Below are 24,665 nucleotides of genomic sequence, written 5' to 3' on the forward strand. Positions count from 1 at the left end.
ACAGGATCGTGACTATATCAGCAGCTGAGACAACAGCCTTCTCCTTGACTGGTGAGACACACCTTGGGATTTTACGGAGCAAGAGCTATTAATATAAACTGTATGAAGCCATGCTGCCCTGATTTGAGCTTTGGGAGAATTTTTAATGTATCTGCCTAATGCAGATACTTCTCACAGGGACACATCATAACGTAAGTGCTTGTTTACTTTTGAAAATATTGTTTTGGTGTCTTCTGTTTTCAGAATCACTTCAAAATGCATTCCTTCTTACTTTGGATTTTGGCTCAGAAATCTAAGGTTTATTACAGAATAGTCTTTGAATTAAGGAAGGAGGACACCCTTTACAGTGCCCCTCATAGGCTGGTAGGGGCTATTTCTTCACTTACAATGACAATGTATACAACAAACACCATGTTTATACATGGGTTGTTTGGAAGATTCATTGCCACTCCTGTGCCTTCATTTCTTTTCCTCTGTAAGTCTTGAAGGAGACCTCTCTTCATCACTTCCTTGTACATGCTCACTCCTTTGGAGAATTATCTTAACATCCTAAGAGAAGAGATGCAAAGAGAAGTTATAACTCTTAATAAATGAATTAGAAGTAATGATTATTAATAATATGGGCTTCAATATGTGGCAGGATTAAACAGTGAGTTTTTACCTTTGAGAAAATTGTTCTCTAGTGTGAATCCTGCCTTGCAACTTATTAATTTTGCCAATGGAAAGATATCAAAGATCTTAGAGACTTCATTTCCCCATCTAGTAAGATCTAATAATAGAGATGTCTTATTAGATTAATTAGATAACATTTGTAAAGGCAATTACACAGTTCTTGTTTAGTTGCTAAGTCATGTGTGACTCCTTTGTGACCCCCTGGACTGTAGCCCACCAGGCTCTTCTGTCAATGAAATTCTCCAGGCAAAAATACTGGAGTGGGTTGCCATTTCCTTCTCCAGCAATTACACAGAGTTTGGCACAAAACGGGCAAGGCAAAACATTATTTCCCTATTAATCAATAAAAAACAACATTCATCTTCTATTAAAGGAAAATTCTAATGCTAAATTAATCATGTTTACAGATTTGTAGAATTTTAGAATAGCAGATTATTTTGAGGCAGGGAATTATCCCCTTTCTGTTTTTTTTTTTTTTAATATTAGGGATAGAATGATCTGTTTTTTTGTCCACTTAAAATATCCAACTATGCTACATTTTAAATCACAGATGTTTATAAAATAAATTTAAGATATTATCATAATGTATTAATAGAAGGGGTTCAGTTCAGTTCAGTTGCTTAGTTGTGTCCGACTCTTTGCGACCCCATGAATCGCAGCACGCCAGGCCTCCCTGTCCATCACCAACTCCCGGAGTTCACTCAAACTCATGTCCATCGAGTTGGTGATGCCACCCAGCCATCTCATCTCTGTCGTCCCCTTCTCCTCCTGCCCCCAATCCCTCCCAGCACCAGGATCTTTTCCAATGAGTCAACTCTTCGCATGAGGTGGCCAAAGTACTGGAGTTTGAGCTTTAGCATCAGTCCTTCCAAAGAACACCCAGGACTGATTGGACTGGTTGGATGTCCTTGCAGTCCAAGGGACTCTCAAGAGTCTTCTCCAACACCACAGTTCAAAAGCATCAATTCTTCAGCGCTCAGCTTTCTTCACAGTCCAATTCTCACATCCATACATGACCACTGGAAAAGCCATAGCCTTGACTAGACAGACCGTTGTTGGCAAAGTAATGTCTCTGTTTTTCAATATGCTATCTAGGTTGGTCATAACTTTCCTTCCAAGAAGTAAGTGTCTTTTAATTTCATGGCTGCAATCATCACCTGCTGTGATTTTGGAGCCCCAAAAAATAAAGTCTGACACTGTTTCCCCTGTTTCCCCATCTATTTCCCATGAAGTGATGGGACCAGATGCCATGATCTTAGTTTTCTGAATAGAAGGGGTACTAGCTAGCATAAGGCGAAAATGTAAAATTACATTTATTCAGTTTCCAGGTTTTTTTTTTTTTAGGGAACTATTTAAGAATATAAGTTTCTTTACTTCAGAGCTGAGTTCCAAAAGTTTCTATTTGATTGTAGTCATTTTACTCATGAAAACATGAATTAGTTCAGCATCTGAACAGAGCCCTGCTGAGTGACACCCACATGGCTGTATCAGTCACTGCCAGGAAACATAGTGAATCATTTTCTTGAAGGAGCTTGTTCTTTGAAAATATAGATCTCCCACAGCTGAAGGGCAATCTTCGGCAAGTTAAGTGAAAAAGAACAGCTGCTTGCCATTGACCTTTCTGGTCCTACCCTCCACAGTACTTACTGACAGGTCTTCTTTGCAGAGACTATTATTTGTAACAGCTATTGCTGACTAGTGACTATTTACTTGGGGATTAAGGAATGAGTTGACCTGTGATTATTTGACACTCCATAGCATGGGGGAAAATTATAAGCTCTAGATATTTCAATCAGTCTTGGCTAGATTTATGGCTGAAATCAAGGGCCATAATTTTAAGTAACAGTGGAGAAAAGGCTGAGAGAGTCTAGAAATGTTTGGCATGGGTGCCTTGAAAATGCAAAGCACTGAAGCAGCCATTGTATTTTGTTATAAACATAATAGAGGCGGTTGGAGTGTATCTTAAAGTCAGATACCTTGAAGACTGTGTCCCTTCCGGGTACATTTATATTTATAGGTACTTTGCCCTCATGTACTCAGGTCCTGACTCATTTGTTTCTAAGAAATTCTCCTGTGACATTCTGACTTTAACACCGAAAGATTTATTTTTATCTCCTAGTGAATGGAACCCTTGATATTAAGGCTATCTGCTGGATGTACAGGTTTTGTTAAAAGAGACTCACATTTTATGCAGCATATGTGTGCATCACTAGAAACTACATTTGGTGAGTTGGTGCAGAAAATCCAATGTTCACTTACACGCGTAAATCTACTTATTGGAGGAAATTGACTTTCTTCACTAACCACCCAGTGACCGTGTCCTCAATGATCTTGTTATATTTAAGCAAAGCATTTTCTTAAGAATTTAGGAACCTTCCTTGAAAATAACCTCTCTATATAAAAATCTGTGAAAGAAGAAGTTAAATAAATGAGCTTGAGTTGAATAACTATAAAATCCAAAACAAAACATGGATCTTCTGAGTTGGATTTGACCACATGTGGATTCCTGGGACTTTGGTTTGGACCCCCTGTCATCACGACACTCTCCAGTGAAAGTCTCCTTTCTTTCCAGAGAGCAGACACCGAACTTGGCAGATGAAATGCCGGCTTTTCGTTCATCTGTGTAAATTTTGCACGGTTCAGAAATATTTCTTATGCACTGCAACCACCAAGAGGCCAGCAGTAATAATAATAGTAATAAACATTGCTATGTAGTGTTAGTCACTCAGTTCTGTCTGATTCTTTGCCATCCCATGGGCTATAGTCTGCCAGGCTTCTCTGTCCATGGAATTCTCTAGGCAAGAATACTGGAGTGATCCAGGGGATCTTCCTGACCCAGGAATCAAACCAGGTCTCCTGCATTGCAGGATTCTTTGCCATCTGAGCCACCAGGGAAGCCCCTACTATGTAGTGAGGGCTTTCTGTCTGCCAAGCACGGAGCTAAGCACTTTGTATGGCTTAAGTCATTTAATCTGTACAAGGACCTTGAGAGGCATGTTTGAGAATTAACCCTATTTTACAGATGAGGAAACCAAGGCACCATGGGGTCACTTGCCCAAGGTCACACAGTAGCTATGAACCCAATCAACATGGCTCCTGAGTCTGCTCTCCTAACCACAAAGCCAGGCCACCTCTCCACAGGAGCAAAAAATAACACGTATCAAAATAATTACCCAAACTGGCCTTTTTCATATGTATTTTAAAATGTTTGCTAGTTCTAAACACGAATCTTGTAAACACAGGGCTGTTGGGTGACAACCTTTACTTCCCACTGTTTATAACAGCAAACAACATTTTAACCCGAAAAACCACACTCTAGTTTTTGCTCTACTTATCTTGAAAGATCTTCAAACAACATCACTGTGGTTAAAGTTCATTTTAAAAATGTGATCTATTTACTTGCACATGGATATCTGGAGCAAAAAAATTGATGACAGGATGAGAGTGTTAGTAACTGAGTCTTCAGAGATTTTTTTTTTCTTTTCCTTTCTTCCTTTTCTTTATTTGCTTAGTAAAAATGAGAATAGAGCATCTTACTGGAAAGGGAACCTCTTTCCTTTTCAAGCATCACATTTAGGTTTTTCAGGTCAAAGGCTCAATTCTCGTCAGAACGGTGTCCCGACTAGATTCTAGCAGGTGGTTCAATGTCCTCTCTTCAGATTCCAGGGTGGAGTGATGACAGGGAGGAGAGATGAAGGACCAGGACGGGGGAGGGTTGAACAAGCTGACTCGGCAGAAACACCCTGTCAATGAAGGAATGAACCATCGGACAGCTAGACAGACTGACAAGCTCTCTTTCTACTATTAGGGGGTCAGGTGACATTCATACTCTGAAGCTGGAGGTCAGAACAAGCTCCAGCTGTGGGGTGAGGGTGGGGGGAGGGGGGCAGGTGCTCTCAACCCAAGGGGTCTGTGCACCAAGCAGGATTTGGGGAACGTGAAGAGATCTTTTTGGTCATCAGTGCATCAAGGTGCTCCCAGAATATAGTGGGCAGCAATTCAGAATGTCAGATGTTCTGCCATGCCAGAGTCGGTCCTGTGCTATTCAAAATGCCAGGAGTATTTCAGCTGGGGTGCATGCTGATAAAACTCCTTGCTAAATAAGAGAAATGCACAAAGTAATAAGAACCCTGCTGACTCCAGCTTTCCCTGAGGATCAAAATCCATCTTCAGGGGATTGATCTTCGAAGGCCGTCAGTCATCTATTGATGGAGTTTTTTTCTTCAGGAATGTGCCAGATAGAATCGTCTCTGCAAAAGTCAGTAATAGTTAGACATTCTGGCCAGAGTAAAAATGTTCCCCAAATCATCCTGACTTTGCAGGGAGTTCTTCTCCCATAATAGGAGGAAGTGATGGTGGAATCATTTTAGGGTCCTAGTTGTTGTTGGTAAGATAAGGTAAACCCTACTGCACATTATTCTAAGGAGCTGAAAATTATTTTGCTGGTTTAAAATAGGGGGGTTTTCCCCTGAAATGTGGAACAGAATGTGTAGGATGAAATGCAGTCTAAAGAGATGGGCTTCTGGAACCCACCTCACACAGAATGGTGGTTGCTCAGAGGACAGAAAAGGCAGGGAGATCCCACAATTGGCAGACTGCCCCCCATCCTGCCTGTGACAACCATGCACCCACTCACCCACCTCTCTCCACCTCTTTGTCTAGTTCTGATGTGTGCTGTTCCCACTAAATCCAGGGTGACACTGATTTATACCATTCTCATTCTAAGTGGGGAAGAAAGCTGGTCTTTATGAGTGAAAGTAGGAGTGTAAGATGCTGAAAAGGGACCTGTGACATACGGGTTTCATTGTGAAGAGTAGATGTTTGTGGGATGTATGAGACAATTACTTGGAATATTGCCAACCACATATCCAAGTATTTTGGGCCTGTTTAAATAAAGAGACCCAAATAATTTTACAAAGAGGATGGTTAAATGTAGAGATATAATGATGTGATATGGTTAAGAGGGCTTCCCTGGTGGCTCAGTGGTAAAGAAACCATCTGCCAATGCAGGAGACACGCAGGTTCTATCCCTGGGTTGGGAAGATCCTTTGGGGAATCCACTCCAGTATTCTTGTCTGGGAAATCCCATGGACAGAGGAGCCTGGTGGGCTACAGTCCATGGAGTCACAAAAGAGTAGGGCATGACTGAGCAACTAAGCAACAACAACAACAATGGTTAGAGATAAGGAAACACTTCAGTTCAGTTCAGTTGCTCAGTCATGTCCAACACTTTGCGACTCCATGGACTCCAGTACACCAGGCTTCCCTGTCCATCACCAACTCCCGGAGCTTGCTCAAACTCATGTCCATCAAGTCGGTGATGACATCCAACAATCTCATCCCCTGTCATCCCCTTCTCCTCCTGCCTTCAATCCTTCCCAGCATCAGGATCTTTTCTGATGAGTCAGCTCTTCACATCAGGTGGCCAAAGTATTAGAGAATTCAGCTTTAGCATCAGTCCTTCCAATGAATATTCAGGACTGAATTCCTTTAGGACTGACTGGTTTGATCTCCTTGCAGTCCAAGGGACTCTCAAGAGTCTTCTCCAATACCACAGTTCAAAAGCATCAATTCTTCAGTGCTCAGCTTTAGATCACTTGCATCTTATCAAAGTGAAAGTGCTTTTATCAAAAACTCAGCTAACTCTCTGTAGTCCAATAAACCATGAGCAGAAGCCAAATAGGGAGACTGCATGCTATTAAGGGTGTGAGGCTTGTGAGAAGGTTGTAGCAACCTGCCACATTCTGAAAGGTGGTCACCCCCAGCCTTCTGTAGCCCTTGCTGTTGGGGACCTTGCCAGGTAGATGCACATTCAGCATGTGTGGTTGATGTGCGAGGTGATGGTGTGAGCTCTGAGCCCCAGCTCTTCCTCTCTTCCTTCCTTTATTCTGCTGACTTGGTCCAGCCTCTCTGGGTTTGGTCCTCAATGTTCCTACCCTGAACAGTTTCTCTGATGGAACCCTCATCCCTTCTTTCAGAAACATGGTCACTGGATGAGTTACAGCAACAATGTGTACTGTGATGAGAGTTTGGTGAATAAATCAGCGCTTGGCTGGGGATCAGGGTCTCCTTTGTTCTCTTGGGCAGGGGGATTCTATTCCCCATGCTCTTTAATCATAGGCCAGGGTCATTCGATGGCTGGAATAATGAAGAACATGAATATAGCCACCCATCCAGCTTTTACTGCCATTTACCTCCAGCCTTCTGTGGTAGACTCAAGGCCTCAGAGTCCTGGTGGGGCAGGTCTATGGTATTATCCCTAGTATTGGCGGGGCTATTGGTGGTACTAATCATATTATGCATATACTGATAGTGCTAACTATCATGGTACCCGTGCACTGATAGTCACTTCTACTCTGCCTGAACTCACTGCCTTGCGGTATTGAGGGCTAGCCTTTTTGGCCTGATGCTGTTACCAGCTTAGCTTCCCGAGACCCTGGTCTAGCCTAGTCCAGCTTCTTCCCTCCTTCTCTTCCTGCACGCTTGTTTTATCCCACCAAGCCCTGAACCTGAATTCAACCACGTTAAGACAATCAAGAAAAACAGTACTGATGAACCTATTTACAGGGAAGAAATGGAGACGCAGACATAGAGAATGGACTTGCGGACACAGTGGGGGAAGGAGAGGGTAGGATAAATTGAGAAAGTGGCATTGACATATGCATGTGTAGATATGCGTATCATGCGTAGAATAGATAGCCAGTGGGAAGCTATTATATAACAGACAGCCCAGCCTGGTGCTGTCTGATGACTTAGAGGGGTGGGATGCGAGGGGGGAGGGAGGCTTACAAGGGAAGGGATATACATATATATATATATGCATATATATTTATATATTATATATATATAACAATGCAACATTTATAAAGCAATTAACCTCCAATAAAAATAAAATAAAATTATAATGACAATTTAAAAAAAGACTGTATTAGGATCTTTGGGTAATACTCACAGGGATCTTATAATCTGGATAACTTGAAATCAGGTCTTGAATAAAAGGATGCTTCAGAAGAACAGCAACTTCAATTGGCTCTAAGTTCTTGGAACCTAGGTCCTGAAACACTTTTATGAAGTTCTTAAAAAGAAAAAAAAATAAGTTAATTAAATCTATGATCCTGATGATGCTAAAAATGATTTTATTTACTAAAGGAATCATCATAATTTCTACATGTTGAGACATTTCAGGGGAAATTCTATGACCATACACTCAAAATTGATGGAAATTTTCTTGGGTATAGGTTGTCTCTTTAATGAAAGAATCCAACCAACCTCTAAATAAATGTTCTCTATCTTTTGGTGGCTGGCAAATCTGTTAGCGTCCAGTACTTCATTTCCTCCTCGGAACACTTGGAGTAATGTTTGCATGGAAATCATTTCCGTATTCGCATTTTCAGGGATTTCTTCTTCCTTTTCCTCCCCATCCTCTTGTAATTCCCTTTCCTCACTCATAAAGTTGTCCTCGAGTTCAGGATATTCCTCAATGGGACTCATATCAGTGAAGGAAGAGGTCTGTGCAATTAAATAAAGAGAAGATGAAGTCTCTCCAGTAATAGAGATATTTAGAAAACACCAATTTCGTCCCGAACTTTTCATGCCTTGAGATGGTAATGCCTACTGGCATGCTGAAGTCCGTGGGGTTGCAGAGAGCTGAACACGACTTAGCAACTGAGCAACAACCGCAGACTAGCTAAACAAAGTCTAAAGATAGAATTTGCTAGACAATAAGACAAGTCTTTCTTCCTTCTCCAACTCAGAAACAACAGCAAGCAGCAGCAAAAGTGGTTACCAACTGGGAAGGGTGGGGGAGGGATAAATTAGGAGTTTGTAATTAACATATACACATGAATATATCTATAAAATGGATAATCAATGTCCTACTGTATACTCAATACTTTGTAATAACCTATGAGGGAAATGAATCTGAAAAATATATATGTATGTATAACTGAATCACTTTGCTGTATGCCTGAAATTAACACAGCATTGTAGATAAATTATACTTCAATAAAAAATAATAAAGTAAAAAGAATAAAAAGAAAAGAAGTAGAATATACCGGCTGCACTGGAAATCATGTCAAAGTTCTAGACCAATTCTGCTGGTACTTGACAGAGCCCTTAGTGTGGGGTGAGTTTTATTTACTTTCATACATGCTTTTGCTTATCACTCTTTCAGATATACAGTGTGCACTTGTACTAAGTCCCCTCAGTCATGTTCCATTCTTGGCGACCCTATGGACTGCAGCCCACCAGGCTCCCCTGTCCATGGGCTTCTCCAGGCAAGAGTACTGGGGTGAGCTGCCATTTCCTTCTCTAGGCGATCTCCATCCAGGGATAGAACCTGCATCTCTCCTGCACGCAGGTTCTTTACCACTAGTGCCACCTGGGAAGCCCCAGACACATTGTATTACTCAATAAAAGAACACTGAAATGAACTGTGTGACTTCTGTCAAACTTTTACACATGAATCTAGATTTTGGACGGGATTTGCTTTGGAAACTGTCTGCAGTCTAGAGGTTGTGGTGGGTTAATTTCTCAAGTTTGATAGATTCTGAGAAACTTTGGGGCCTTTGTTTGGATACTGGATGTTAAATTCAATGAGGCATTCAGAAAGTAAAATAGAAAACAGATTGAATACAGACAGATTGGGATTCATATTGCTGCTCTTTGAAACTTGGCCAAGAGCCATGAATTTAGATGCTGGCATTCTGAGCATGGGAAAGAGTAAATTGTTTCTGATATCAGAGAAGGCAATGGCACCCCACTCCAGTACTCTTGCTTGGAAAATCCCATGGACGGAGGAGCCTGTTAGGCTGCAGTCCATGGGGTCGCTAAGAGTTGGACACGACTGAGCGACTTCCCTTTCACTTTTCCCTTTCATGCATTGGAGAAGGAAATGGCAGCCCACTCCAGTGTTCTTGCCCGGAGAATCCCAGGGATGGGGGAGCCTGGTGGGCTGCCATCTACAGGGTCGCACAGAGTCGGACACGACTGAAGTGACTTAGCATAGCATAGCATAGTTTCTTATGTATCAAAAGCCTGAAAAATATTGCCTACCTTTTGACCCAGTAATTACTGATCTAGGAACTGATTCTAAAGAAATATTCATGTGCACCAAGACTTTTGTATACGGATGTTCATTCTGTGTTACTTAACAGCAAAAATAGAAAACCTATGGTTCCAACAACAGGGAATGATGATAGTATCGGTCTGTGACGGAATGCTGTGCTGCTGTGAGCATTTGAGCTTAGAATGATAGTGAAAATGACAGTGAGAAAACACTCATGGGATAAGTGCAAAAGGGAACAAAATACAAATAATAAATACACCAGGGTCCTCATTTCCTTATATATCTAATACTTATTAATGAAAAAGAAGAGAAACCGATAAAGAACTGACAGCAGTTACTACCTCTGATTGGTCAAACAGGTGACTACTTTTTACTTTATTTTGTACTTTTCAAGTTCTCTACAGTAGATTTGTATTTATAATATTTATTGTAATAAATGTGTGTGTGTGTTTCTGATGATGAGGTAATAGATATTCAATGATTTGCCATGAAAAAATGAGTGTTTTCAGAATGTTGACTGGCCCGATGTCATAGAACACCTGAGGGCTGGTTCTCCTTTATTCTGAGGAAGGAAAAATGCTAATTTAGGCTTAAAATTAGAAGAGGGTGCCATTGCCTGTACATACTCAATTCAGTAGAAGCATTAAGTGCATAGATCATACAAGTTCTTTCCAAACAGCCACTGAAGTCCCATGTGTAAAAAGACTATACCAGGGCACAGAATTAAGCCACTGGTCATCGTAAGCCCCTCTGAAGGATGTGTAGGGGCGGAGGGTGGTGCAATGGAGATAGGTTGCATTTGGCCTAGTTCTGTGTGGTCACCTTGCTTTAGTTGAGTTTCTGTATCCTTTGCTAAATTGGAAATTTAATCTAATCTTGAAGTTCTTGGAACTGAGCATATCTTTCTATCTACTCTTCCTTGTTTATCTGTCTACCTATCCAATTAGCTTCTTCTCCATTTTAAGCAACTGCAATATTGATTTACTTGGCAGAAATATGAAACTGACTTTTTTGTCTCTACCTAGGAAGCTTGGGTGGAGAAGGCAATGGCACCCCACTCCAGCACTCTTGCCTGGAAAATCCCATGGACAGAGGAGCCTGGTGGGCTGCAGTCCATGGGGTCGCTAGGAGTCGGACACAACTGAGCGACTTCACTTTCACTTTTCACTTTCATGCATTGGAGTAGGAAATGGCAACCCACTCCAGTATTCTTGCCTGGAGAATCCCAGGGACGGGGGAGCCTGCTGGGCTGCCGTCTATGGGGTCACACAGAGTTGGACACAACTGAAGCGACTTAGCAGCGGCAGCAGCAGCAGGAAGCTTGGGAATCATCACACTGGCTTCCCATCAATAATCCCCTGGAGAGACAGAACATTGAGTGTGGTGAAAAGAACAGTGTTGAGACATAGAATGTCTTGCTGATAGTATGAAGAATGAGTGAATTTCTATTCAGACAGAAACTGTAGGTGAGCACATGATGAACTGGGATGGATGAGCAGGCGATACTAAAATTAAAGAGCAAGAACCTGGTCTCTCTTCATCATTTCTGGAACTAGAGAGGGCCCAAAGTCTCAAAGCCTTGATATTGTCATCATGGGATGAATGGATTTTTTAAAATTTTAGCCAAAAAATAACAAATTAAACATTTGAATGAAGAATGTCATTCAAATGGCATTATGTCATTAGGTTTTATTAGGTCAGAGGATATTTTATAAGCATTTGTTAGTTTTGCTCTTTAAGGGGTTGGACAGAATAGATTTAGTGGTTCAGTGGGAAGGGAGGGAGTGAAGGGAGGCCAAGATCAGAACCCAAGGAGCCAGCTCAGTCTCCTGGCGGGACTTGCAGGGTGTGCACAGGAGGGGGCGCTCTCCAACAGACCGCGATTGTGGATATGGATGTGTGAACAAAACCAGACATGCCGGTTTGGAGAAAAGCCAGGGCTTCTGAATGAGCAATTATTAGAGGCATCAAAACTCTGTGTGAGTCACATTATTGTCTAAGCAGCAGGGAGACTGTGGGGCTGGCAAGCACTTTGTCACACTCTCAGAGGCAGCCCTTAAGGACTCCCAGTAACATGTCCTCGGAATGGTGCCTGAGTGTGCATTTCTACCATTCAATCTGTTTATTTCCCCACATCTCAGAGGCAGAACAGAAGGTCAGTCCTCCGGACTAATGTCAACAAAGCATCAAAGAACAGAATGGGAGGAACATTTAAGTTATTTGAACCCCAAGGCCTCAACCCACCTGTCAAGATGCTTTAACAAGACTCTCAAAACGTGGGCAGTTCAAGCTCATAATTTACTAAATTACAATATCATAACCCCGAATCCCACGGGCCAGGATGAACAAATATCAACTTCTTTGATGTTTCACATTGACTAGTGTCTGCTCATTGAGTGCTTGGCTCTCGAGCTTCTTTTAAACTACCCAAAGAAGCTGTGGATTTAAACAGGAGGTCTGTGCCACATTGAACAAACCAGCGTGTAAGGAAGAATACAGTGAGGAAGAATGAAACATCGGGGAGATTTCCAGTTGTTTATTTGGAAAGCAAAAATTGAGATCTGATTAAATGTCTTGGGAGTAAACACAGACCTGTTAACCTGTTAGAGGCATTGTTTCTGAGCAGGCTCATTTTAACTTCCTGGGATCAGGTTGCCCAGGAAACCAGAACACAGTTGGAAAGGGCACAGAGAGGCAGCAGGATAATTGGAGGCAGGATGGTGAGAGCTAGGAGGAGGCAAGAATGGGGGAGGCGGTGGGTCCTGTATGTCAGAAGCTCCTATGCCTCACTCCCAGCCAGGAGCAGGCTTGTGTATGTGGCGTGTGACAGACCTGCCCCCACCCTGGTTTCTTCGCTGCTGTGCAGTGGTTGTGGGAGAATTCTTGCACAGTGTCCTTGGACTTTAAAAGAGTTCTTAAGAGAAGTAACCCAGGGAGCTGCTTCCTGGGAGAGCACTAGCTCCGGGGTCAAGGTCAGAAGGGATGCAGACTCTTACGGTGCTGGTGCTAGCTGGCCTGGGTGCTACCCATTCAGACAGCTGTCTGTTGCTATGGCAACTGTTCTAGCACAGGCTGCCTTTTCCTGACTTTTCTGGTAACTCAGTGCAGCCTCCGGGAGAAGGAAATGGCAACCCACTCCAGTATTCTTGCCTGGAGAATCCCAGAGACAGAGGAGCCTGGTGGGCTGCCGTCTATGGGGTCACACCGAGTCGGACACGACTGACGCGACTTAGCAGCAGCAGTGCAGCCTCCGAATCTGCTATTACTTCTGCCTCTTGAATGTCTGCTCTCCTCCTCTCTGCCTCAGAGACGGGAGTCCACCCCTTCCTTCTCTCTTCCTCTCTTTCTTCCCTTTTACCAACACTCATGGAGAACCTGTTATGTGCATTGCTGAGCACTTGCTACTTTAGAGGACGCAGAGGGGTAACAAGTTGTCTCCAGTGCACAGTAGAAATAACAGCAGTAGGAGTCAATAGATAAACCACCCCCTGCTTGCATTACTAGCCCTTCTTCCCTCCTGTGCTCCCTACAGTCTGTTCTATATGGGCATCCATTTTAAATGAAATGACGCTGCTCCAGTGCCTTCTCATCTCATCTCTTGGCACAGCCAAAGCCAAGGTCTCTCCAGGGGCCTCGGAGTCCTCTCCTCATCACTGTCCTTTCCTGCTGCTCTCCTCCAGCTCAGTGCTTTGCAAGTGCTGACTTGCAGTTCTTTGGGATGCACCAGGCACGGCCCCACATGAGGTCTTTTGCATCCACTGCAGTCTTCATTTAAATACTCTTCCTCCAGAGGTCTATCTGCAAGGCTCTCTTGCTCACGTCTCTGGGCCTTTGGCCTATATGTCTTTGCACAGAGACACCTTCTGTGAAGACCCTATTTAACACTGCAACTCCTTCCCAGACTCCTGCATTTTTCCCTATCTTCTTTTTCGTCTGTGGCATTCATCACCATTTGATTTAGCCTTCACTTTACTTGCTTTATCCCCAGGTCAGGGGTAGTTCCAAAGTCACCAAGGTGCTGGATAAGTAATTGAGTAAATGCCTGGGTGCGTGGCATGGTTCTGTCTTGCCAGAGGGGATCTGAATATAAATGGGGCCCAGGTGAGGGAGTGCTCAGTGTGTCGGGGGAGCTTCATGAATGAGCTGGTGTAGGAAATAGGCCTTGGATACTGGAGAGGCCTTGAGCCTTTCGAGATGAGCTGGCAGGTGCTCCAGGTGGAGGGAACAGCAAGAGCAAAGACACAGAGGGGGCAAAAAAGAAGGCACAGACCCCTCTTTGGATCAGTAAGGCCCCATGCTAATCTGTCTTTTATTCTGTGTTCCCTCCATGTTTGGGCCATCATTCCCTCGTCCTCCCATTCTTTCTTGTATGGTGAAAATGAAAGTGTCAGTCACTCAGTTGTGTCCTCTGTCCATGAGATCTTCCAGGCAAGAAGAGTGGGTAGCCATTTCCTTCTCTAGGGGACTTTCCTGACCTAGGAATTGAACCCGGTCTCCTGCATTGCAGGGAAATTCTTTACAGTCTGAGCCACCAGGGAAGCCCTGTATGGGTACGGGCAACTGGATTTGTAACCCTTGCAGATCACAGGACTACACAAAGGGTATAATTTACAAAGCTAATAGTGAGTTAATTGTTCCACTCAATGAAATGTGTTTACTGAGCTCTATAGCAGTAATTCAGGTTCAGGAATGCAGGTTTGGGGATGCAGAACAAGAGAGATGGCCCTTCCCTGACCACTGGGGGCCCAGAGCCCAGAATGGAAGCTGACCATGTAAAGCAGTTATCTGTGAGGGTTACTGTGAGGCAGGAAGCACAGGGAGCTATGGGAACGCAGGCAGGCAGGAGATCTAGGAAGATCTCCTAGACGACAGACATTTCATAGAGAGCTCAAGGTAGGTCATCATCCATGCCAGAGATGGGTGAGGGAGGCCCAATTCATACCGAAATGCAGAAACACCCCTGCGTGTGTGCGTGCTAAGTCATTTCAGTCGTGTCCAACTCTTTGTGACCCCATGGACTGTAGCCTGCCAGGCTCCTCTGTCCATGGGATTTCGCAGACAAAAATACTGGAGTGGCTTGCCATTTCCCTCTCCACGGGATCAACCCAGGGATCACACCAGCAGCATCTCTGTCTCTTCTGTCTCCTACATTGGCAGGCAGGGTCTGTATCACTAGCATCACCTGGGAAGCCCTGGGAAAGTGGCAAAAGCAGTTCCAAGTAAGGGCAGACGCATCTGGCTTGTCATTCATTTGGGAAAATGTAAGCGGCCCTCCTATGGTCTAGGAAGACAGCATTCTCGAGTGGGAATAACAATAACTCGTTGCTGAGCTTTGTGTTGTTGAGTCAGTGTTAATGCTGCATTGACAGAGCACTGGGGTGAAGAGCCCTGAGCTGTCAGCTTCCTAGACAATAGTCCAGCCTCGCCCTGGTCCTGATAGAAGGGGCAGGAGTTCCTCCTGGCCATCTGCCCAGGGCTGACATTTGGAGATGAGAGGGTCTATCTATGTCTTTTGGGATGTGAAAGCTATCATAGGAGCTTCCCATTTTTACTCAGAGAACCCAGCATATTTTTTGTATGAAAGGAAAAGAACTGTGGCTGGGATATCTGAGGAGTCTGGATGCATAGTCTCCCTCTGCCCTCGTGTCCACAAAGAAGAACAGAGGAAAGCGTTCCACCATGAGGGCCACAGCTCCCCTCACAAGGTCTGATGCAGACTAAAAAGTCAGACCCTGTTCTGAGACTTTTCTATCCGCCCTGCCCCCCAACAAAGCCAGGGAATGTTAACCCTTTATAAATCTACGGTGGGATGTGAGGTTTTATTGGACATTAAGGTTTTCTGTCCTTGGAGGCAGGTGACACAAAGATTGCCCATGCATCTTAGGTGGCCAAGTTTGGGCCTGAAACCCTATCAAGTGTTACAAATCTGTGGTATATGTTCGAAGGTTGAACTTGTTTTACATAGAATTTCCACACAGTGTGACAGCCTGGATGAATACCCAGTTCATTCTCATTTATCAGGATTAGCACTTCATGCAAAATAAAGACTGTCCCCGACAGAGCAATTTTGATTCCACCGAGAAACTTTGAGCAAATTTTGGATTTTACTACCAAAGCATTTTTTTTGGAGTGTTCTTAATCCAACTGAGTACGGCCAAGTCTATCCAAGACCTAGTAAAGCATGTGTGAGGAAAAGTTCAGAATCTTCTGGGATCCCCTCCAGACCCCAATGCTAGTCCATTTCTGGAACACAATTACCTTTTCTGCAACAGGATGAGGCATTTCAATTGGCTGGAAGACGTGAGTCCCAATGGCTACGCTGAGGGCCCTGTAGACCCCTTCTGTACTGTCTGGATGGCAAGCAAAATAAAGCAGCATCTGCATGTAGTCAAGCTGGGGTGGATCCTTCTCGCAGTCAGCAAACAACCTAAAGAAAAACTGTCACACAAAAAAGAATTTCAGCCAGAGAGAAAACGCAAACCATCGGGTAGAAAGTGGATGCACAGGCAATGAAGAATCTCTCCAGGGGTTTTGGAATAAGGTCATTTTCTAAGGACTGAATTACTAAAACTAACATGTAATGAGTGGTATTAACTGAAAAGTAAGCTAAATATTAAAAAAAAAAAAGTAGGGCTCTAAAAATTCTGATGTTCTAATGAGGTAGGTGAGCCTAGAGTCTATTAGAATGAAGTAAGTCAGAAAGAGGAAGACAAATATCTGTGTGTATGTGTTTGTGTGTGTATATATATATACACACAGGAGACACAAGAGATGAAGCTTTGATCCCTGGGTCAGGAAGATCCCCTGGAGTAGGAAATGGCAACCCACTCCACTGTTCTTGCCTGGAGAATCCCATGGATAGAGGAGCCCTGTGAGCTACAGCCCATGGGCTTGAAGAGACAGATAAGACGCGTGTGCTAATTAAAGTGGTGCATATTAGGTAGAAAAAGAGAGCAAGGACCTGTCTGTCCATCCTCAACTCCATCCTGACACACTGGCCCTGACTCCCAATCATGAAGCTTCTGGTACATCCCTCTCTGTGGGAAGTGGGGAGAGGGGAGGGCACGATGCCCAGAGCCACTGGGACTCCAGCCATTAGCCTCCTTGTTTCAGCCACTTGACTCTGAACTCCCTGATCTGTTGATGTAATGTGACTCCTCCTAGTGAGGACTCGCACAGAGGAAGAGCATGCTCCTCACTGAATACCAGCTTTTTCAGCAAGTCTCTCCCACAGCCTGAATGACTGCGCTTCCAGTCAGTTCTGGACGCATTGTCTCATGCATTTGACAGCATGAAGAGTTGGTGCTTGGGGATCTAATATCATCCTCTGGGGCCCGGCAAAGCCCAGGCCAAACCCTGGGACCCACAGGCCACACCTGAATACCTGGGGACTTCTGTTCCGGGAGGCGACTGGCTCTTCTCAAACATGTGTGTTTAGTAACCTTTTAAAAATGTAGACTCTAATTAAGTAGATGGTTCTGGATGTTTGCGAGAGACCCCCGTTCGATTCCTGGGTCGGGAAGATACCCTGGAGAAAGGGTAGGCTACCCACTCCAGTATTCTTGGGCTTCCCTTGTGGCACAGCTGGGAAAGAATCTGCCTGCAATGTGGGAGACCTGGGTTTGATTCCTGGGTTGGGAAGATCCCCTGGAGAAGGGAAAGGCTACCCACTCGAGTATTCTGGCCTGGGTCGCAAAGAGCTGGACACAACTGAATGACTTTCACATTTTTTCTTTCTTTTCTGGATGCTTAGTAGATGGCCTATGTTTCTTCATGTTTAGTAAGCTCCTGGGTGATTCTAAAACTGCTGGTTCTGACCTACACTTTGAGAAGCAAGTGTCTAGATCTAGAGATAGCATGTCATTCTTTAAAAAAATTTTTTTTAATTGGGGTATAATTGCTTTACAACTTTGTGTTGTTTCTTCTGTACAACAATGTGAGTCAGTTGTATGCCCTCTCTCTTGAGCCTCCCTCTGACCCCTCCATCCCACTCCTCTAGGTCATCACAGAGCACCAAGCTGAGCTCCCTATACTACACAGCAGCTACCCACTAGCTATCTGTTTTACACATCATGTCATTCTTTATTACTAGCAATCCTTACAACTATTAGCAAATTCAATTAGACATTCATGACAAATTGGAAAAATAAATTCCTGATATTTGACAAATCTAATGCAAATTTAAATAAAAATAACTTTAATAGGAAAACACTAAAGTCTAAAGCATAGCACAAACTAAACTTCATAGCATAAAGTTATGCTATGAAGCAGAAAAGAATTTTTGAGGTCAATGGGCTCTGCAAGCTCAATCATTCAGTCCTACCTTAATCAAAAGTTTACTGAATATTTGCTGTAATCAGGCACAGAGCCAGGCTCAGATGGTCAGGCAGCCTTAGATTTTTCAAGAGTCATGATCCAGCTTTTGGGTTCCTTCAGGACCTTGTATTTATTTCCTCTGCCCACTTGTCATTGGAATTCCTCAGGGATTTCCAGCAGGACATGGGGTAGAAGGGTGTTGGCACCAATAGATAACCATGACATTGTCCTTTCATGCTTATCTTCCATTTCTTTCATATGAATCCTTGACCTTTAGTATTATTTCCACTGAAATGCTCTTGAAAATGCTATGTAGGTGCAACACATTATTTCTATTAACAAAGAGGCTGAATATGATATATTGAAGGAAGATGTGAAAAAATAAAGTGAACTGATATGTGAACTCCTTCTCTAATTACACAGGCTTGATTTTAAATGAGTGGATGAGACATGTAAAAAAGGTAAGGCCTGCTATATTCTTAAGATCATTTAAAATGTTGTTATGGGAAGAATTCTAAGAAGGCTTTGAAATTTCCCGCCCCCTGGAGTACATATACATATGTACATATGAATACATATACATTGAATACATCAGATCAGATCAGATCAGTGGCTCAGTCGTGTCCGACTCTTTGCGACCCCATGAATCACAGCACGCCAGGCCTCCCTGTCCATCACCAACTCCCGGAGTTCACTGAGACTCACGTCCATCGAGTCAGTGATGCCATCCAGCCATCTCATCCTCTGTCATCCCCTTCTCCTCTTGCCCCCAATCCCTCCCAGCATCAGAGTCTTTTCCAATGAGTCAACTCTTTGCATGAGATGGCCAAAGTACTGGAGTTTCAGCTTTAGCATATGTACATACATATGTACATACACATGAATACATAAGTACATTGAATACATATCTTGTATAACCCCTTCCCCTTAAGTGTGAGGGATTTTAAATTTGATGAGAAAGTCATTCCCAGGAGTAAAGGCAAAGAGATTCTGCAGACAATTCAGGTACTTAATCAGTGGGTGTTAATCAAAAGAGACCCCAAACTTGGGCCCTGATTTAATCATTTGAGGTGTTTTAAAAAGGACTCTTTTTAAGGAAGGTCTTAAGGAAGAGATTACAGATTTGAAGCCAGTGAGATGCTCTCCTGCTGGTGAAGAAGCTAATCTCAAACTGTAAAAAGGCCATGTGACAGGGAATAGGCAGCCTCTCGGAGCTGCAGTTCTCAGTCCTACAAGATAATTCTGCAGCAGTCAGTCCTGGAACCAATCAACCCTGTGTTTTGATGGTAGAACTACCTAGGCTTCCTAAAGGATTGGATGTGAGAGTTTGGAAAAAAAAAAAAAAAGGAAAAGAACTGGGGATGACTCTAGGGTTTTGGGCTGACCAATAGAAAGGTCAGAATGTCCACTGACCAAGAGGGCGAGGGCTCTGGGTGAGGGCAGGGCAGCAGGGTGGGGAGATGGGGGGTCAGGGACGCAGACTCGGATGCAGGAAGTTGGAAATGTCTGCTAGAACATCCAAGTGGAGAGGTCCAATAAGCAGCTCTGTTTAGGAGTCTCATGTTTGGGAGAGAGGTTTGGGGTTGAAATAGACTCTTGGGATTTGTCAGCAAATAGACAGTATTTCAAAACACAAGTCTGGCTTCAACAAATGATAATAGTCCAATGTCCACTGCAGGGGGAAATGGAAGACTGCTTCAGTATTTCTGAGCCCCATAAACAGTACGAAAAAGGAAAAGAAATGATACCAGAAAATGAACCCCCCGCCAGGTCGGTAGGTGTCCAACATGCTCCTGGGAAGAGAGGAGAAATAGCTTCAGAAAGAATGAAGAGGCTGGACCAAAGTGGAAATGACGCCCAGTTGTGGATGTGTTAGGTGGTGAAAAAAAAGTGATGCTGTAAAGTACGATATTGCATAGGAAACTGGAATGTTAGGTCAATTGTAAATTCCAAGGAAAACTGGAAGTGGTCAAACAGAGATGGCAAGAGTGAACATCGACATTTTAGGAGTCAGTGAACTAAAATGGATGGGAATGGATGGATTTAATTCAGATGATCATTATATATACTACTGTGGGCAAGAATCCCTTAGAAGAAATGGAGCTGCCCTCATAATCAACAAAAGAGTTCCTAATGTAGTATTTGGGTGCAATCTCAAAAATGACAGAATGATCTCAGTTCATTTCCAAGGCAAACCATTCAACATCACAGTAATCCAAGTCTATGCCCCAACCACTGATGCTGAAGAAGCTGAAGTTAACTGGATTCTATGAAGACCTACAAGATCTTCTAGAACTAACACCAAAAAAAATATGTCTTTTTCATCAGAGGGGATTGGAATACAAAAATAGAAAGTCAAGAGATACTTGGAGCAACAGGTAAGTTTGGCCTTGGAGTACAAAATGAAGTAGGCCAAAGGCTAACAGAGTTTTGCCAAAAGAAGGCACTGGTCATAGCAAACACCCTCTTTCAACAACCCAAGAGACAGCTCTACACATGGACATCATCCGATGGGCAATACCAAAAACAGATTGATTACATTCTTTGTAGCCGAAGATGGACAAGCTGTATACAGTCAGCAAAAACAAGACCTTGAGATCACTGTGGTGAGCCATCAACTTCAGTGAGATCATCAGCTTCTCATGTTGGAATATGTGGAGAAGAGATTATAACCAAAAAATGTGTGAATTTGAGCATGATGAATTAAATTACCTTTTCTCAGGATATTCCTGTAAATTTTTTAAAACACTTGGTATTGTGTGGCCAGCTGGGAGGCCAGGACGTGGCTGAGCCTCATCAGTTACAAGGAAGTGCACTGTCACTGTCAGGAGACAATGATGTGACTGCAACACACACGTGTCTCAGGGATCCTTTTTTGGATGTAAAGAGATTTTCACCCAGTGCCCGGGACTCATCCGAACTCATGGACAGTGACAATGACCTATCTCCAGGAGCCCTGCCAGTCCTGGATCATAGAGAATACAGGTGACAAGCAGGAGAGCTGGGTGTGGCCCTAGACTTAAGCCCTCTTCTTAAGCCCTCTTAAGAGCATGCAGAAGCCCTGGCAGGTGAAAGAACCTCCAGTTCAAGGTCCTACGGTGATTCCTGGCAGAATTAGAACATAGCCCAGGGGTCCTGACCCTTAGAATTCCTCTTTATGGGGTGTTTTCCCCCAATTTGGTCTTTGCTATTCTAATAATGGTCAAAAAGTAAACTTATTATTTTGTTTTATGTTTTCCCTTTGTGCAACTTCTTTAGGATGTTAACCATTAAGGGTTGTTTCACCATGTAGGGTTAGCGTGGTTAGCTTCTGTTTAGTTGACACTTACATAGGGCCTACTGTGTGCTGATCACTGTTCTAAATGGGCCACACATATGAACTCATGCTGTACAACAACCCCAGCAGCAAAGGATGAAAATAAAACCACGGCACAGAGAGGTTAGGTAACTCCATCAAGACCTCACAGCTTGTCAGCCATGGCATCTGTGCTTTTAGTCCCAGTTGAAGGGTGTTGAGATTTATGTAATGTTGAGCATCCAGTCTGTGGGACAGAGAGGCATGGAAAATTCCACTCCCTTTTGTCCTCTGGACACTACACACACACTCTCACACACATCTGTCAGCCATCCTTTGCCCCATTATTGTTCAGCTGCGAAGTCATGTCCGATTCTTTGCCACCCCATGGACTGCAGCATGCCAGGCTTCCTGTCCTTCACCAAGTTTGCTCAGACTCACTCTCCATTGAGTCAGTGATGCTCTTTAACCATCTCATCCTCTTTGCCACTTTTTCCTCCTGCCCACAATCTTTCCCAGCATTAGGGTCTCTTCTAATGAATCTGCCCCATAGGGCACATCTTTCTCAGACTTTGTGGTCCTGCCTCTATCCTCTGCCACACACTTTATTCCAGCAGTTTGGGCAGCAGCAGATGGGAGCCATACTCCTCCTTGGCACCCAGAGGCCTCTCTGGCTTCCCTGCCTTGCAGTCCTTAGGGCTGACCAGCATAGGCTGCCTCCTGCTTTCAGCAGCTCCATGAGCAACTGAAAGGCTCTGCTGTGATGGACATTTCTAACCACTTCTCGCAGAAAAGGAAAGTGCTTTGTACTTGACATCCTATTCAGACTACTGTCGTCTTCCCACAGAATGAAGAACCTGTTTCTATATAGATATGCTTTCCAAAGCTTTACAACTCAGTCCTCGGGTTGTAAAACAATCAACAACAACCAAAACAAAAAGCTGCCCCACAACTGCCAGCCTCATGTTTTGAACTTTTTTGGTAACTGACCCCTTTCTTTCACCTGCTCTCCTGCTAGCATCTAGCAGAGATGCTTGAAATATGTGTCCAATGGAAGAGAATTGCTCACTTTCATGTTACAACAAGTCATGTTCAATTTTGCATTGTAATTTTACACTAATGGCTGGCTGAATTGATTAATCAATACACATAGCTTGCTGTCATTTCTAAATCTACCGTCCAATGTTTCTCATATCTTATCAAACTTCATTGTGTTGGATATAGTGTTTCATATTTCATTGTGTTTCATATTTTTAACATTTATACTGAAGTCAGAATAGTTTTCAGATTTTAAGATCTTATATACTATTGTGGCCTCAGGGATAGAAGTTAATGATAGAAGTTAACGGCCAAAGTGTTCATTTAGGATTTTCCATAACATGATATGAAAAGCCCAAATGAATTTTTTGGCCAACCCAATAATGATGATGATATTTTTGATGATAATAATAATCTGATGGGTATGCAAACTCTTGGAATGTTACATGAGTTAGTCAAAATCAAAGAGAAATGAACAAAGGCACATATGGGTAAAAGGCAGTTCTTATCCAAAGCTTTTACAACTGTAAGGACCTTTAGTGAAGAATATGCTCAGTAACAGCTGATTTGCTAGATGAGAAAAGTGAAGCCCAGAGAGCTTAAGAATGTTGTCCAAGATCACACAGGGAGTTAACAGGAGGACTGTTTAAGATTTCGACCACTGCCTCCTCTCCAGACTCCTCTGTACTGCCGCCTTGTACTCAGTTGCTTGGTCTTGTTTGACTCTTTGGGACCCCATGGACTGTAGCCCACCAGGCTCCTCTGTCCATGGAATTCTCCAGGCAAGAATACTGGAGTGGGTTGGGCATTTCCTTCTACAGGGGATCTTCCTGACCCAGTGATTGCACCTGAGTCTCTTGTGTCTCCTGCATTGGCAGGCAGGTTCTTTACCACTAGTGCCACCTGGGTGAATATTAAACTCTACACTTTGGGAATACATTAAAGGAACGGGGGATGGGGATGGAGTCTAAGACTAATTACACAAGAAATTGATCAATGTTACCGTGATATGGTGCCACATACACTTTTTAAAAAAGACCTCAGTAATTACCTCTATAAGATGCTCCTGCCTATTGAATGGCAGGGGTTCAAGAGGATTTTCTGGAATTTTGATATCTTCGTCTCCTGTAAACCACAGGCCAGCCTACACAAAAAACAAAAATAAGAATCATTAAAGTTATGCTGAGATATAACTGTTGCTTTCAGAGCCACAGAGGTTGAATTGATCTTTGCAAGATGTCTAGAGCAGAGGTCCACAAAGTAAGGTGCAGAAGCCATGGGGGTGCTGAAGCAAACTCTGAAATTCCATTCATGTGTATGAGATCTCATTCTTTTGTAATAATTTTTTAAAAAATTGATAATGTATAGAATGCATTAGTGCAGTAGTACACATGAATGATTTATAAATGAAAACCCACAGGCCAGGGCACCAGCTGCACTCTGACTATGCTGTAACTGTTGGAGTGTGCAATGAAGCTTGGAGGTCCTCACCCTGGATGTGGATTGCACAGCAATATCGTGGCTCAGACAATAAAGAATTCACCTGCAATGCAGGAGACCTGGGTTCGATCCCTGGGTGGGGAAGATTCCCTGGAGGAGGGCATGGCAACCCACTCCAGTATTCTTGCCTGGAGAATCCTATGAACAGAGGAGCCTGGCAAGCTACAGTCCATGGGCTTGCAAAGAGTTGGACATGACTGAGCGACTAAGCACACTCTGCTGGTGTCTGTGTCCTCCACCACACTGCACGTGTCCTGTCCATGTTTGTATATGTCTTGGAGCCTAGTGTCCTGCTGGGGCATGTTGTTGGTGTTGGAAATCTTGGCTAAGTGACTGACTGACTCAAGAGCTCAAGGACCGATTTTGAAAAGACAGCACTTGTCCTCAGCCCATGTCTGACACTAATTACCAAATCCCTTGATTGCTATCTGGGGATGCCTTGCCCCTCTCCCCTTTTCCCCCACCCCACTGCTCCCATGCTGGTGTAGAGCCCTGTTGCCTCCATCATGAGCTGCTCCAGCAGACTTCGAGCTGTCTTCATTTCCAGTCTCTCTCTTGTTTGTTTCAACTTAGACCATTCGACCATATCAATTTTCCCTGAACTTGATTCTTGTCATGTCAGCCTCTACTCAGAACCATTTCCTTTTCTTGCTGTTTTGCTCACATCATTCCTCCTCCAGGTGATTACCTGTCCACCAATGTCAACCTGCTTATCTCTCCAGACCCAGCTTAAATTACACCTCCTCAGAGAGGTCCTCTCGTCTTTATTCTCTCCTC

General features: G+C 43.6%; 1 protein-coding gene across 1 annotated transcript in view; it reads right to left on the reverse strand.

Annotated features, from left to right (window-relative positions):
- Positions 1-302: 302 nt before the first annotated feature.
- Positions 303-24,665, reverse strand: part of SPEF2 (sperm flagellar 2) — a 201,530-nt gene continuing 177,167 nt past the window's right edge. Inside the window, exons 32-36 of the mRNA XM_055554823.1 lie at positions 23,440-23,532; positions 15,998-16,177; positions 7,942-8,181; positions 7,625-7,747; positions 303-549 (exon numbers count right to left, since the gene is read on the reverse strand). Of these exons, the coding sequence (XP_055410798.1) occupies positions 460-549; positions 7,625-7,747; positions 7,942-8,181; positions 15,998-16,177; positions 23,440-23,532 (726 nt within the window). The 3' untranslated portion in view covers positions 303-459. The remainder of the gene's footprint in view (positions 550-7,624; positions 7,748-7,941; positions 8,182-15,997; positions 16,178-23,439; positions 23,533-24,665) is intronic.

Source organism: Bubalus kerabau, chromosome 18, assembly GCF_029407905.1.
Source record: "Bubalus kerabau isolate K-KA32 ecotype Philippines breed swamp buffalo chromosome 18, PCC_UOA_SB_1v2, whole genome shotgun sequence".
Taxonomy (NCBI): domain Eukaryota; kingdom Metazoa; phylum Chordata; class Mammalia; order Artiodactyla; family Bovidae; genus Bubalus; species Bubalus kerabau.